At 41.9% G+C, this 16,916-nt stretch overlaps 1 protein-coding gene and 1 long non-coding RNA gene across 11 annotated transcripts in view; both read left to right on the top strand.

Annotated features, from left to right (window-relative positions):
* LOC130177571 (uncharacterized) overlaps positions 1-11,534 on the top strand; it is a 104,973-nt gene extending 93,439 nt beyond the window's left edge. For 5 of the 9 annotated variants that reach the window (XR_008829036.1, XR_008829037.1, XM_056389442.1 and 2 more), the window contains 2 exons: positions 4,963-5,033; positions 10,826-11,534. Coding sequence is in view for 4 of the 9 variants with exons in the window: in XM_056389442.1 (XP_056245417.1) it covers positions 4,963-5,033; positions 10,826-10,958 (204 nt within the window). In the remaining 5 variants the exon portion in view is untranslated. The remainder of the gene's footprint in view (positions 1-4,962; positions 5,034-10,825) is intronic. The other 4 variants (XR_008829034.1, XR_008829035.1, XR_008829038.1 and 1 more) reach the window with 1 other exon arrangement.
* A 1,926-nt stretch (positions 11,535-13,460) lies between these two features.
* LOC130177938 (uncharacterized) overlaps positions 13,461-16,916 on the top strand; it is a 37,104-nt gene continuing 33,648 nt past the window's right edge. For both annotated transcript variants that reach the window (XR_008829090.1, XR_008829088.1), the window contains exon 1: positions 13,461-13,613. This is a non-coding gene — a long non-coding RNA (uncharacterized LOC130177938). The remainder of the gene's footprint in view (positions 13,614-16,916) is intronic.

Below are 16,916 nucleotides of genomic sequence, written 5' to 3'. Positions count from 1 at the left end.
ACCGACTAAGACAATTAAATTGGAAAAAGACTGAAACAGGATGTGACTGATTAACACATACTGACTGTTAAATATTGCAAATGTAAATTATGAAATTAAAAGAATATTAATAGTGGTCAACACTGAAAACCGGGAGAAACAAAAAAATGAAATAAATATATCCGTTTAATTATTAAATGGGTAAATATTAACTATACACAAATCATTTCAAATGATCGAAAATCTTCTTCTAGATTATGCTGCACTTTCTGGATCAACCTCTCACACACAGTAAATCAGACTCTACATCACACTGTTGCTGATGTGTTTCTGAGCATCTGAAACGGTGCCTTTAATGAGCCTGATAGGGCTTGTGATGTGACACTATTTGCCATAGACGTGTTCCAGAGACGCGAGCCAAAAGGAACGATTTGTAGGTGCAATTAGATTCCCTGATATTGAGTGTTAAAATGAGCTCTCCTTCTCCACAGGAGTCAGGGCAAGCACATGTACTGTACCTCTGTCTCAGATTACACAGATAATACTCAGTTACGATGCTCTTGGCAGCGAGGTGAAAAATTTTTTCTTTATATATATTTTTGTAAAGCATGCGACATCACCTCTATTACTTTTCCCAGGAGTATGGCATATTTTGTTGAAGGGTAATAAAAGAAACACTTTATTTATATTTTATTACAATTTAGGGCATATTCTGTCAGCAGTAAATCCAATGTGTTGCCTCAGAGCCATGAATTATCTATTAATTATTGCTTAACCTCAGGCATGATGCCTTTACTTCACAGTTACTTCTAAAAGTCTGTGTTTTTTTCTGTTGTACAGAGTGGCAGGTGTATGGTCGCTCACCATAAATCTGTAGTGTTTTACGAGCAGAACCATCAGCTCCACACCAAAAACAACAAAATATGTCACCGTTCTCCCTATACTTTTGACATGTTTGTGCAATGACATCACTGACCACTGACTGATTAATTACTCTAATGGTCCATTCTTAGGCAAGAGGGCATTGTGAGGTCACAACCTTGAGGCTAGAGGAAATGGTTGCAATAAGCAGGGGGTCATCCTTCTGCAGATTCTGCAGGGATAACCACCCTCTGCATCACCTGTGTGACTTACTTACCGTCCTCCCTCACCAACAGGAGAACAGCGAGAGGTCCTCTCCCTCTTGTGCTCCCCTCAGACAACAGTGAGGCCCAGGAGAACAATAAAACAGTGTCAGTTTCTGCGGGGAAATAGAGGCAAAGTGAAAGAGGAAACAATTCGTCCACAACAGGACACACGGCCGTGGAGGATAACCTGCCTTCAAAGATGCCGGGGTGGTGTATTAGAATAGTTTAGAGGTGGCGCACTTCAAAAGCCTTAGTGCAGCTCCCATACCGAGTCGTTTTTCCTGCTATTCTTGTGGGTTGGTTTTGGGTTGCTATAAGTAGCCTGCATCCTGTCCCTCTGTGGTCTCAGGTGGATAGGTTTTGTTTTTGTAGCTGGGGCCGGGCCTTTAATGGCTCTCTTTGCTTCCACTGCTTCTGTTGGCAGGGCTGATTGGCTTGTTGGCAATGTACATATATATCATAGGAAAGAACAACAGTGCTCCTGTGTAGCGGGGGGGCAGCGCCGTTCTAATTAGGACAGATTGTTTTATTACGTTATGTTACATAAGCCTACTTGATGGACAAAAAAATATGCTCCTTAACATCTGGTTAACATCTCCACAAGCCATGAGCACAAGAACCAGCAGCAACAACATTATGTTACTGTGATCTAGATGTTAGCAGTTAGCAGAAACTGCTAACACAAACATCATCCTCAGTGACAAAGGGACTCCTATGCCGATGTAGGCTGATGTACTGTTCACATGCATTTCTTAAGTTTTAGTGACGTATCATTGAAATACAATACAGTGGCCTGAGCTGTAACAGCAAATGAAAGTGAAAGGCCAATAATAATAATTTTAATAAAGTGGATATCTGAGACTTGTGGTTTGTAAATGTCCTCAAATCCTCTTTGTCCTTGTGTGAGAAAGCATCTGTTCTGCGCTTGTCCTAAGTGTCACTGTATCCGCCTTTATCCTCTTGAACCTCCTGGATAAATACAGGTCTGAGGACGTGCCAGTCTGCAACTTTAGCGGACCCTTCCCCGTCCGTCTGTCTGCCTCTGGCCTCTCCTCATGTTCTCCCCCTTTCAGAGCTTTTGTGTCCTTTTGAAACATCTCGTCCATGTTGATCAGTGGTGGTCTACTGGTTACCCCTACTCCTCCCACAACACTCAGAGGCGCACATGGTCCATTGTTCGGAGCACCAAGGCTGATTAGCGTGCGCGCACCGACAGGGTCGGTAGGCAAGCCACTTAGTGGAGTAAATGACCTCTATGGTGCAATTATGAAAAGTCTGAGGTAACCTGGTGGTCTAAATTCTGGCCAGAGTGCACTTCTGCTCCCCGTGCCCCACCTGCACCTTTGTTAGCCACCCATGGAGGACTGGGTGGCTCTCTCTTCCCCTCAACCTCCCTTTCATCTTAATGGCAATTCAACTTTGTCTGGCTGTCCCCTCCACTGCCCTGAACTGTGGGTCAGCCTCCCGATTAATTACAGCTTCTGGTGATTACAGGGTTAGAGGGAAAGTGGCGGAGTTTGCCTACAGTGTGGCGGGTCCAAACAGGCCAGCTTGACTGTTTATTTAACCATGTTAGTATCTCAGGTTAAGTATGCTCATGCCATTGTTTCCTTATGACCCACGACCTCTGCTGCCTGAAATTAATCAAGCCACTCATGTCTAAGAGTTCAAGGTATTTTTAGCTAGTTTTAGTTTACAGTTAATTTTTTACATGTCATGATAGAATAGAGCACCTAGTTTTTTTTTTTTTTTACTGATTGTTTTACCTTGTAGGAGCCAAGCAGTCCCCAACCCAGAAAAAGGAGGGGGAGGGCAGCGCACCAGCAAGCTCACAGATGCTAACGGGTGCAATCACAGTCTCATATCCTGATTGTGCAGTTGGTAGTGTGGACAATGAGGGCGGAGAGAGGGAAATGTGCACGGCAGCTTTCCATTATGAGATAGTGTGTATTACTGTAATCCAGAGGGCCTCCTGCTCGCTGTGGCGTGTGCCAGACTCCTGGGTGGGCAATCTCAGAGACAGTGGGGAGGCCCAGCTTATTTCTGGGCACATTTGGCATGGCCTATATGGCTGTTACAAGAACTAGAAGTGGAACAGAAGTCATAAAAAGACGTTTTGATATTTTGGGGGAAACTTTTTAAGTGCTCGAGGTGAAAGGTTCGTTTTATTTATCCTGTGCTGTAAATTTTGTGGTGAATGTGGAAAATGAGCAGGTGGTTTAAACCAACTCTCTCTAAAACAAATGGGATTATAGATTCTTAACATTACGGTTTGTGTCCTGCTTTTTTTTGTCATAATATTTATTATTATTATTACACCTTCTCTTTAAATGGCACTCTTGTCGTCATAAAAAGAAGTGTGTCGCATTTCGTGTTTTTACCAACTGAAATGATAGCACTAAATACAGGGAAAATTGGCGCGCCCTTGATACAGTTTGTAATTGGTCCTTGGCTCCTGTCACTTACTTTCTTGTGGTTCAGTTGTCAGAGAGACCCTCACAGTATGAGAGCCTGCGCTGCCCTGAAGACCACTTGTTGGAAGCCCGCTGATCCTCTCAGGTCTGGAATGGCCTCAGGAGACTCTGAAAGCTTGTCGATGTTCTGTCAAAAAGCTTATCCCTGTGCTGATGGCACCAGGCTGGCACTGGAGCATTGCTCTCCGCTGAGATAGAAAGAGATGGTTGGTGTCCCACTGGAAATGTGTCTCATGCCTGTTAAGGTGTCTGCAGGAACATTGGCACAAATCTTTTTGAGGGCTTTGAAAACAACGTATTCAAACACAGACAAACAAACAAACAAACACACACACACACACACACACACACAGTGAAAACGCTAATGGGTGTCCAATCAAACGATCATATATCTAGACAACAGCAGCTAAAACTAAGCTTGTATTATCTCTGATGATGAGTTATTTGAAGAGCTAATGATAAATAAATGTATTTATTTTATTACACCTGCTCAAATGCATTATATTCTCAAAGGGAAATTAATCATTATATAGTGAGTATATGATGTTTATTATAGTCTATATAAAGATCGACCCTATCTGTGTTATGTGTATAACAGACGGTGTGAATTTCACATCACCGAGGTGCTTGATTGCCATAGTTACTGAAACAACAATGATGATTGTCCAAAGGTCATAACCTTGCGTGACCTCAGTTCAGGGGAAGGTTGTCTGGGGTTTCCTGGCAATAATAAGTGGGAAATCTTCACTTCCCAGACCTCCCAGTAACCCTGCAAAGTGGGAGATTTATGAGGCCCAACAAGGACTCCTCTGATTGGCTTTATGGCAGGACTTCCACTCTGTTTTCTACTACTGTCATTAGGGGGTCTTCAGCTCTAAACTTAGGCTGTTCTGGTCAGAGGGTGGTTTGATACAGAGGTCTGGGACCATTGGAGCTGAGCTGCTGCGAGGGTTAATTAGTGAGGGGAACATGATGCACTATACTGTACATTGTCAGTGTTGTCTGTACTACTTTGCACCGAGCCTGCTAAACTTGTAAACTGAAATATACTATGCTCGCATGGATGACCAGCTGACTTTCACTCTGATAGACACGCACACACACACACACACACACACACACAACACACACACACACACACACACACACACATACACACTCACAGGCATGTTCTGGCACTAGTGGAGACATACATGGGTCACCTGTCAGGTCATGCCCCCCCACTGGTCAGCCCTGCTGTATGACTGCATTGATTATGTGCTTGTCTGCAAGCATGCAGTCAAGCATGTTCATTTTAGCATTATTACATTCTCTATCTGAGCACATGTTTTAAGATCTGTGTGTGTCTGTGTCTGTGTGGTACTGTACTTGCATGTCCACAGACCCAAGTCATCATGCCCACATTTTCAGGAGGTTTGTCGGGATCATGGCTTGACAGGATAATCATCAAGAGGTAAGGCTGCTCTTGTTTTGCTTTCTCAAACCTTCCCTTACAGTAACGAGTGTCTTCAGCCATCTGGATCTTCAATTGGCCCTGGCACTCTTTAAAAAAAAAAAAAAAACTATTGTCAACAAAGCCTGACTGGTGCCTCGCGTTTTATATCCAAAAGTTCTATTGAAACGCATCACACAGACTGTCGTCAGGTGACAGCAGCTGACCCTGACATGCACATATGATCTGAACCACCGTCGGAGGAAATAATTAGTCAACAGTATGTATTTCTGAACCCAAACTGTCATAGAAAGACAAAGGGAGCGTGCTAGCCAACCATTTTAATGCCACTGTGAACCTCATTAACAGTCTTACATGCGTGGAATACAAATTAAGAACAAAAGTTGCAACATGAACTGCAACATTTTGCTTCGCTTTGTTTTGAACTGGTGTTGTCAGCTCATTATCTTTTGCTTGTGCAAGTTAAATACATGTTTGATGCACAAGACATTAAGACGAAACCACAGTAAGTAAGTGAAATCTTTAATTTCTATAAACCAAGGTCAGACTGCTTCCTCGCCAACTAGCGTCCAACACAAATCAACTAAAACAGACGCTGAGGAGAACTGACTAGTTCCAAAAACTCAATGGCAGGTTAACAGCACCTGGCAGAGGACTCTTTGATTTATATGTCGGTGTCTAAAGACCCACTCTGGAACTGCATCTCCATGTCAGTGGCTAAGAAACTGCCACTGCCCCTCTACAGAGAGAAAGAGATAAAGAAAAAGAGAGAGAGGCCTGTAATGAAATGTAAAAAAAAGAAAAAGCCAGAGCTGTACTAAACATAACTGAATGTTGTTTGTGTTTTGACATCCCTTCAGATCTCATCTCATTTACCTCATTTGTTTTTCCAACACCAAAAGAGTAACAGAGTGCAGGCCACAAGTGACCCACAAGTGCTTTAAATGAATATGGTCTGCTAATGGCTGTGAGAAGACACCCTGAGAGCAACCATGAAATATGTGCAAGGACCCATGACCACTGAGATAATAACCCCTGCCCAGACCAGGGATTCTCTCTCCCCCCTTCTTCCCACCCAGGTCTGGAGTGGTGGCTCATGTCTGGGACAGATGGTAAGATGAGGCCCATGTATATCCTGGCACAGCAGAGGGAAGGACAGTGCCTCGTGGGTGATATAAGGATGAATAAAAATGTATCATCCCTCCAGTTTAATAATAGTTTTCTTATGATTAGACTTGTGTGGATCAGGATAATAAACAGGCACAGTGTGTATACATTATTGCACATGTGCATTAATGGGTTCATGATCATGTCTATGCGGGAATACAGTGCTAAGCATCTGGTCTTTGTTTTATTTATAGTGCTAGAAAAAAAAATCCTTTCTTGACCACGCAGGTTTGTAGTCAAGTCACTAAATACTAGCTCCACTAGGAAAGTGTTGGCTGTTTCCTAGCAGGGAGTTTTGTGTGTAGGAGCTTTTTGTGTTCATGTGTCGAACCACATCCAGGGCAGGAAAGAAGAGAAGATGGGGCAGCTCTAATTAAAGCCAAAGGAAGAGTGTCATCTGCTGTGAACTCGCGACTAGGGGCCACAGCAAATCAATGGACAGCCAGAACTGTCATCATCATCAACAGCTCCCGATCAGAGCAATTGGAGGGGAACAAAAAGGAATGAGAAAGACTCTACCAGGAAGCTCCTACCACCTGTGCAGAGCAAAAGAAAGCGGGGGAGAGGGAGAGAAACACAGAGAGAACAAGATAGTGACGCCATGGTTCAGGCTATTGTGAAATGCTGGAGATTTATCGTTTCTTAGTTTAGGACAGGCAATTTTGTCATCATCACCAAGGACATCTATTTTGATAAACAAGGGTGCAATTGTATGAACATTGGCTGCGATCAGAATGATCTAATGACCCTTTAAAAAAATATTGATTTTTTAGCCTTTTGCTCGAAGATCAAACTGCTGCATATGGTGAGTTCCAGTAGTAAATGTTCCTGGCAATAAAAAAAAAAAAAAAAAAAATGTTCCCGAAGAGCAGATTTAGATTCATTGAACCCTGTAAGCGGTATCAGTGCTCTCCTGTCTATGTGAACTGCGCCTTTTGGCCGGCGAGCCAACGGAGCGCTGGATCAGATTCTTACGCAAACACAAGCACATAAACGGCATGTTCTCATGGCATTAGCATTCCAAATGTTTTTCAAGACGAATGTGAATGCCACTATTTTTGTCTCATAACCCGCTCTCTCAGATAACTCCCTTTGAATAAATGAATTCTGACAAGGGGAATCTGCATACAAAAACACAGCGGGTTTAGAGGCAGCGGCTGGTCCACTGGTGAGGGCCTCTGAAGCTCTCTCTGAATCTCTTCATTCACTGCCTGCTCCTTATGGACTTATGGTTCTTTAAATGGCTGCCTCTGTTTACCCCCTGTTCACACTGGAGGCTGGTAAGGCAATGAGGCATACAGCCGCACATTAAAGCCTCTGTGCTTTAAGTTGGCACCTGCACATTCTTTTTACCTGCTAAATCTCACACAGAAAACTTTGGAAATTCTTTGATTTTGAAGATGTTCTGATAAAAAACGAGAATCTGGTATTAGAACCATATGTAATTCATCTCAGCGTATTTCTTCTCTCATTTTTCATTATTACAATGCAACACTACTACTATGAACATTAGGGAACATTATAGGATAGTATTTCCCTCTTGGTTTTTAGGTCTTTATCATGGCTTCGTGGTGATAATGATGATGGTGACCTGCTTCTGATCCTCTCTCTGTAGCTATTTCTGAAAATGAGGACAGAGCTGCTTAATTGATCAGTAAGCTAACGATTGCTGTCAATCCATAATACCAATATCAAGCTATTCCGAAATAATGCTAGGAAATTGTGATTTGTGATTGAGTGATTTTTTTTTTTTCAAAATGCTTTCTTTCTTGCTTCTGTCTTACTTCCTTTTTTCTTTTTTTTGAAGCCTGACTTCACTTCTTCAGGGCATGATGAAGACATGATTACCAAGAAGTTCAGCGCAAGTACCAAGTTTGTAGGTGAACTGTCTTCGTCCATCCTTATTGGTGGAGTGGACTTAACCTTGCACTCCTTTCAGAGGAGGAAGAGCTCACGGGAGGCTCGAAAGGAGCCCGAGCTTTTACTGAGCTTTTAATTCCAGGCATCTTCTGAGGGGGCCGAGGTAGTTAGCTCCACTGTTCCCCCCAGTGTGACGCCCGTGGGCCCACATAGGTCAGTTTTTAAATTTCAATGTGTTACATTCATTTTACACTGTCTATGCTTTTTGAATTTTTAAAGAAGGTAAAAAATACAAACAAACCCTCATTCACCATCTTTGGAATTGAAAACAAAGGCCACATAAATTCTGCTGTCAGTCACTGTATGTTGTATATTGTGTGCATCCTGCACTTGACTTCCAATGATGAAAATACAACATCAAGAGATCCATTTGGAGGCAACATTGTAGTTTAAATCAGGCAAGCAAGGCACTGACTGTGTCAATAATTCCAGGGCTCTTTTATGATCAAAATCTAGCCACAGGTCTGTGTATATTTTATAGTGTAAATTCAATTACGGCGGGGTCCAGATTATCATACAATAAAAGTCACTCTGTCTACAGTAAGGTATTGTCTTCTGCTAAATATGCAGATAAACCTACCAAACATGCTTTGTTTCATTCTGCATAAACCTTGCATTGTGCTGCTATTGGCACTCCACCCATCATCCCATGCGGTGCTGGTGGGCATATAGAGCAGTCTTTCAAAGCGGTGCCATCTCCATATGTTTACCACGATAATCTTTTATCTGCCATCCCTGACTCTGGTTCACTCCCTTCCTCGCCCGTGGCAACAATTTTATTTCTGCATCAATTAGCACAGTGATTAATACAACAAGCAAACAGTTTAGAGGTAATGGCACACAATTAACATCTTTCCCCATCATAAAGGGTATGCTAAACACTCCACCACTTTCTCTGCCTGGAATAGAGAGAAGTGTTTATTCCCTAATTCATATGCTCTCAGATGGAAGTGGAGTGGGCCTGGCTTTGTGCTATGCCATCACCACATTAATCTAATTATAGATAACTGAAAATGAGTCTTGCAAATCAGGACTGTGTGTGACACCCCCACCCCCCACCCCACCCCCCCTCACACACACACATGGACACAAACACACACACGCTCAAATTGCCCCCGAAAATAGGAGAGTGAATGAGAATGCCTTTGCTTTTCAGTGCACCGCCACCACGCAAGTGCCAGCCCGCCCTTCAAATGCCAACATCGCTGGTGAAAAGGCACCTTTCACTTGCTTTGTATCCAAACTTGTAACTGACTTACTTTTACCACCTACCCCCACGACTCTTTTCTCTTTCTCTCGTTTTCTAATTACAAATCCACTAGCACCAGGAGGGTGTGCATGGGTAAATAGAGCTGTAGGGGCCTGTCATGTGTGTAGTAGTGGAGAGAAGTCCTCGCAGCGCTGAGGGATGAGATGATTTGTTGTGATTGACAGCTACCTTGAGACTGGCCTGATGGAGTTGTCAAAGCTGTATGCTAACAGCCTGTTTCCTTGCTACTGCAGATGTACTCTGCTCCGCTGTACTGCACACACACACACACACACACACACACACACACACACACATACACATGCAGAGTGTTTTCTAGCATTTGGCACATCATGGGAACTCAAATATTTATTAGGACAATGGTTTTTAAATGCAACACGAGAAGAGACTGTCAGATTTCAAATCGAATTGCGCTTTTCGGGGTTATTCTAGTATAAACAAGCATTTTGTACTGACAGCTTCACACTGCCACCTCTTCCATATCACAGTCTTGTTTTTTCTGCAAAGCCAAGACAGAGCTGTATTTGAGGGTGCCGTCTTGGGCTAACACCGGGTGTGTGAATACAATGGCAATCCTACATCTGGGAACTCAGTGGGAAGACTATCCCATTTCTCACTTGTGCTGTTAGAAGAGGGTGTTCATTTTTACAAGGTGGATAGTGTTACTACGAAATGAAGTTGTGCAAAATTCCCTGTGAAAATCTGGTTATGAGCGTTAGCGATGATTTTGACTGGTACTATTCATCACATGGGTCCACAGAGAGTCAGCAGGGCAAGTTTGTTTATGGTGGGCAGAATCCCTTCCCACCCTTCGTAAATGTAACAGGAGAGGAAATTCAGTCATTAAAGCCAATTATTGTTTAAAAAAAAAAAAAAAAAAAATCCAAACTTTTTTGCTGTTTATACAAATTCAATTTAATGTAGACTTTATTTCTTTTTGTGAATGTAGAGAATGAACATGTAAAAAGATTTTTACTCATAGATTAAGATGTATAAATTGCTCTGCTATGTTTTGACGTGGTGTGTGATGAGTGTAAGTTTGTCGGTGGCTTCAAGGAATTGCAGCAAAGGGGAAGGTGTGTCACGGCTCACAGGCTCTTGTTCTGTAATACAGGCTCAGCGGGGAATAAAATGACCAGCCTCACTCTGCACTCGGTCACCGGATTTCTCCTCTGGCCCCAAGTCTTTTTTTTTTTTCTTTCTTTTTTTCTTTTTTTCCTTTTCTACCTCGTTTTCCCTCACGCCTCGTTCTCCTTGCAGTTATTCATCTCTGGAACAAAAGCTAAGTGTTTAGCTGTGAGTCAGATCAAGGGCCTGCTTCTTCCTCCCAGGAAAAGGTGGAATAACAAATATGGCCGACATTGAAATCAGCCATACCTTCTGTTGGCTCCAGACTCCCACATCTGTGCCGCACCTCTCTCTGTCTCCCACACAGCTGCTGCCGAGGCTGGGGAGGCTTCAGCCCAGTGCCTCCCAGCTCCCAACGCCTGGGATTCCCCTGGGAAGCAGCTGACTGGCACCCAGACTGCCAGCCAGATGATGGATCCTACCAGGAGAATCAGACGTGACAGGGGGAGGTGAGGCTGCAGGAGTCGCCACCACTGAACCTGAGGACGAGGGGCAGATGCGGTCAGCTGCCTCAGCTCTGTGTGTGCATACGTGTGTGTGTGCCTGTGTGTGACTCTTTGCATGCAGATATGTTATATGTTAGCATCTGTGTAGATGCATGCGTTTGAATGCCCAGCCCATGTCTGTGGGTGGTTATTTTGGCACATGTAGTTTTTTTTTTCACTCTAGTCACATTCTCCATCTGGACCTGAAGTATTTCGTTAGCTGAAGAATGTTACATTTTATTTTGAAAGCTGACAAAATATCAGCAGTGTTCGACTTTTAATGTTTGTCATGTCTGCTATCGGACCTTCCAAAAACTGTGACAGATGCCAAATGACACATGTTGAGGTTGAGCATACGAATCCAGTTGAAAAGAGACAAGTTAAATGACATGAAGATTTTTACATCAGATCCTGAATCTCCTTTCACATAACTGCTATCCACACATGGATCCATTATATCTCTAATGTAAAATTTGTAAGTTTTAATTATTAAACAATAAAAAATAAAAAAAACATGTTTAAAACCTTTTAGTGGGCTCAGCATATTGTTTTGTCATTTCTGGCATGACCAGCATGATCTTGTGATACCAGCTGGATGAAAGCTTCATTCTTGCCCTGCGGCGTCCTGCTGTGCCATTGCCTCAACCAGACACTGTGATGGTAAGTGACTGCTGTAATTGTTCTGCTCCCAGCTCTTACACTTCAGCCATCCAACTGGCTCCTTCCTCTTGGTCGTGCCACATTGCCCTCATGGGCCGTCTTGGCATGGACCCACAGCCCCCCCACCACCCTCTGCCCCCCTCACCCCCACCACCCAACAAAGATTTAATACAACTGTACAGTTTGATGTTGATGTGGAATTTCTTTCAGATGAATGCCTATTGATGACTGTAGCGCTTACATAACCTTCATATTTGTGTCAATACTATCAAGAGGCATTAAAAATGAATAGGATTCAACAAGAAATCTGTACTTGCTGATGTGTTTGATGTTGTGAATAGACTCCAGTTTTTTTTGCATTGCCAAAAATTTTGAAAAAAAAAAAATCTCATTAATGGGATGATTTACTCACATTATAAAAACACATTTTGCCACTTACCTCTAGTGGTATCTATAGCCAGGCAGATTAAGGCGACACACCAATATAGTGGATGCAAATAGAATTTTGTTTATGCTGCTAAAACCATTGATTTCATTTTTTTTAAAGTCTCTTTCCAGAAACATTGTCCCAGTTTGTGTTCATTCATTTATTTATTATCTTCTTTTTGCTTCACTAGAAATTGTTGCAGTGAAAGCTATTTATGCTACAAGTCTACACAGTGGGTGTTGTAAGCCCCGAAACCACATAGCTAGATAAAAGATGAAAAACATATCACTGTTTTAAGTGAAGTGACCTTTTAATAATTTTTTTCTTGACCACTGTAAAGATATTTTATAAAAATAAAAATGAAAAAAAGCAGAAAAATGAATGAATAATGGTGACAGCCATCGTGCGCACAGTAAGTATCTGAATCCCTATATCAAAGTGTTCACTTAGCAGCCAGTATGTTTTCTTCATCGTCATCTCTCTGAGAGATTATACATGCACTCAAATGCTCTCGTTGCCTCATGTAGCCCCGCTGACTATGCCAGCACACACACACACACACACACACAAGAAAACAAACAGAGGAGAGGGGAGAAAACGATGAGGGGAGGGTTGCTCACTGTACTGTACATCAAATATTAAATTGTTTACCATGGTAAATAAACTCATCTTAGCGCAGTCTGTTTGAAGTGACAGTCATTGCTGCGAGTGGTGGGTAAAGTGGATCAGCCCTTGTCATATAGTGGGGACTCTTTACTGTAAAAGAGACTCATTTACCATTCACACTGTTGTTGGAAAGGCACCCGCACTCTGCATTAGTCAGGACTGACGTTGATATCTTTGCTTTTTGGGTTGGAACCCTGTAGTGGTCTCTCTGTCCGTTTATTTATGTAATAAACGTGACACAGTGAAGCGGAGGAGGAGGAGGAGAGGAAGAGAAGAAGAAAATCAGAGAGGAATAGTAGAATATTCTTCAGAATGAATGGAAGAATGTTTAAAAAATCTGCAGCTAACACACTGTCCATCCATCACCGGTCCATCTCCCTTTGCCTACCTGTATATACACAAAGACACATACACACACACACATGTGCATACACACCTACATGTACAAGCACACACTCAAGCCCAACCGTAGGGATTTGTGTGCCTTGGTTTTTATCTTGCCTAACCACCAGTAGTCAAGTCAGGAACCTAGTGAATAATTCACTATATTTACCTGCTCCTCTCTTCAAGACTTATAATGTTTGTATTGCGGTGCAAGTAAATGAATAAATAAATAAATAAATGAAGCACTAGGTGAACATATGAATGCATAAATAACTAAAGGAGCAGCGAGGCAGTGCTGGTGTCTCAGCCAGAGGTATGTTGCCATCTTCTGGTTTTGGAGTCAAACTTCAGGGGAAGGAGAATTTTGCACCTGAGACCTTCACTTGCTCCATCTTTCATATTTGTGACTTAAATGCAGATGAAATTTGTCTCTTCACTGGCGGCACTGTCCCAACCAAGTAAAACTTGGACAGGTAAGATCCATTGTTAATATCTTTGATTTGACACTTATTGACAGACTGCCACTTGTTTGGTTCAGTCAGGGTTAACTTTCATATATAAATGCTGTCAATGGGATTATGCTAATCATGTTATGCAACAATATACATTTTCGATAGGTGATTCAAGGCTCTACTTTGAGGTGTTGTCATGAGTTGTTGCCAGAATTTCGATGCCTTCCTTGTTCATCTCATTTGCATGTATGATTATCCGCATATGCCCTCCTGTTCCACTACTGCTCTGAATATGATCTGTGCTGTGGCAGGGTGTTAATTGGCTTGGCCCTGCAGTGTGTATGTGCACTGGTGTGTGTCTGCGTGCATGTCTGTACCGCCACACAAATGTTTGTGTATGTATATGTCAGCGTGTTGACAGTGTGAGCAGTGTCGGAGTCTCTCTCCGCGGCCCAGCACATGTGGCTCTCCTCCAGTCCGAGTGGCTCGTTCCTCTGTTCCTAACATGCGCTCTGTGCCTCCCCATCCCTGTCCAGCCCTGCCTGGCTCTGGGAGGTCCTGTCTGTGGTCAAGCAGGGCCTTAGCATGGAGCCAGCAGCTCACTGTAGCAGAGGAGAATATATTATTCTATAGACAGTCAGCTGCCAGGAAGTCGTTTGATATTGCACTGTATTATGGGGATATGTTCCTGTTATTCTTTTGTAAAATTGTGTTGTCAAATTAATTATTTGAAGCAAAGTGTAATGAAAAACGTTCCATGTCATGATATACTGTGTATCCAGATCAAAAAATGTATACAAACACAACATAAAAGCTTCATAAATAAAACTTGGTTTGTTTTCTTTTCCATTTAACTTTTGATAAAATGCCTGCAAACCAAATAGTCTTCATCTTAAATTAAAAATCTGGCAAGTCTGTTTTGATGTTTATAAGGTTCAGTGAGGACCGTCACCTTGTTTCCCAGATTTTCTCAGCCAAGTCCTGTGGCATTTCTGCTCATTCCATTGTTTCGGATACGGATGTCTCCTGGGATATTTGTGTGCCTTCCTTTGTGGCGTCCGGCAACTTGGCCAGCTATGTTTCATGTTCATGTTGCTGTGCGGCATTCAGGCCCAGTACCTGCCAAGTGTTCATGTGAGTGTGCCTGCGTTGCTCTATGTGGGCGCGACGGTCAGCAACATGTGAGGTGCTGTTTCCTTCTGTGTCACAAGCGTTTGTGTGACTTTACTTTGTGTGTTGTGTGGAGTTTTTCGTGGGGTGCTGAATAAGCGGGATGCCATGCTGAGTGGGCACATGCCCCAGAAAGTGCCAGAGGACAATCAACACTGCCACCAAACACACGCACACACACACACAAATACAATCACTTGCCCTCCCTCTCTCTATCTTTCTCCTTTTTCCTGTCTGTATCTTTTCCCGCCGTCCCTCCTTGTTCCTTTTTGCCTGCGGCAAGACAGCTGTGTCCATCAGGCCATGAGGCCCGTGACATGGGTCACACACTAAGAACCCTAAGATCATGGCAGCGGAGCAGCTCTTCTAGCTGTTTGTGCAGGGACGAGATGTGCAGAAGCTCCCTCATGACACAATGAAAAAAAAATCAGTTTTTCTCATTTATAAAAAAAAAGAAAAAAGAAATATACTTTCAAACTCTTTCAGTCATCACTTGTTATATGTTCAAACTTTATTTCGATTGCATACTGTATATTGGTGCTATAATTTGTACCTGATCAAAAATATTTTGGCTGTGAACTTGTGATGAAAGAAAAAAACAGATGAATGGGAAGGTCCAGGAGCCACTTATTGTGGTTGACACAGTGAATAATGTATTAACCTGAAAAGACAAAAAAAACAAAAACATTTAGAGATTAAAATGTAGAGCAGCAGTGAACTATAATTATAATTAGAAAGATAATTCAGTCAACAAAATAGATTGATAAGAGATTTTCTTTCATTTTCAGTTTGCAGGCCTCACTTCACTCTATTAAATCCTTTAATGCGGCGCTGGCAGCAGTAGAAGTACCAGTGTTTTGTATGGTTCCACAATAATGAGTGGACCGTCGTAGTGGCCCCTGAATGAGATCCATTATGATTTCATGGCTGGTTGGGCAGATTATTAACTGTGTGCTCTTTAAAAAGGTGTTGTCAGCTTCACTTACAATTACCTGCATCTTTCATTTTATGTTACACACAATGAATGCCGAAAGAAGGAATTGCAGAAAAGATAAATCAATCATGAAACGTCACATCCAACTGATTTTTTTTTTTTTCCAAGATAGGCAAAGATAAAAGAATTTTTACATCTTACTGATGTGAGTCAAATTGGTATTAATACAATTACTGGGCTTCAAAGCCAGAAGAAAGTTCTTTGCAACATTTATTCTGACAAGGTAATAAACATGTAAATGAAGTGATCTAAGTTTTACAAAAATAATAAAAGATATTTAAATAAGAAGAACAAAGCATAACTGATTTCAAGAGATTCATATCTAAAATGTATTACAAAAACAGAAAGTTGATTTAAATGTAATTTTTGATTGCAGAATCTCATTGAAAATTCTCCTTACAGATGCACAAGACCGCAGGAGTTAAAGTGGCAAACAGAAACGTCTTTCACTGAAGCTGTAAAATAAAAGTTGCCTGATATACATTAAAATGATCTTTCTGAATTAACAGTGTGACTCTATAACTGTGCCCTGTGAAACAGTGGTGTACTATTCACTTTGGGGCTTGGAAACATACTTTTACAATGAAGACTGTCGCAGATTGCTGCTTTTCTTCTTGAACCTGTCATCAGTAATTAATGCAGTGGCTTATTTGCTCGAATCAGAAACACAGTATTTCAGATTGTCTTTTTCTGGATGACTTTTGATTGAACCATTATAAGATGCAATAAAATCGTGGTAATTCATATTACATCATTGCATTTATTACCATTCATTATTTTATAATCTTGTCTGCTTTTATTTTAAGTTTTTAAAAGATATAACAATTTTTCCTTTTTTTCTTTCAATGTCACATTTCTTTCTTTCTCAATTAATGCATCTGGATTTTGTTTTTATTGCCGTCCAATTGCCATGCGGTGCTGTATTTATAGTAAAAATATTGTCACACATTGCCACAGCTGCTCAAATTCACTTAATGTCGGGCTTTGAGGAGCAGCTAAAAGCTTTGCTCTAACAGCTCGGTGTCTTTGATGTCAGGGAACTGGATATCCCCCCAGATCTGGAACACAGTCCCAGAATAAACACTGTGGTCTGGAGGTTAACTTGCAGAGCACTATATAGCCTGAATGCTGAAATCCATACGGCTTCAATGAAGTTGCCT

This window comes from Seriola aureovittata, chromosome 11 (assembly GCF_021018895.1).
Source record: "Seriola aureovittata isolate HTS-2021-v1 ecotype China chromosome 11, ASM2101889v1, whole genome shotgun sequence".
Lineage (NCBI taxonomy): Eukaryota > Metazoa > Chordata > Actinopteri > Carangiformes > Carangidae > Seriola > Seriola aureovittata.
The sequence above is the reverse complement of the archived record's forward strand: the minus strand, read 5'-3'. Positions and strand labels throughout refer to the sequence as shown.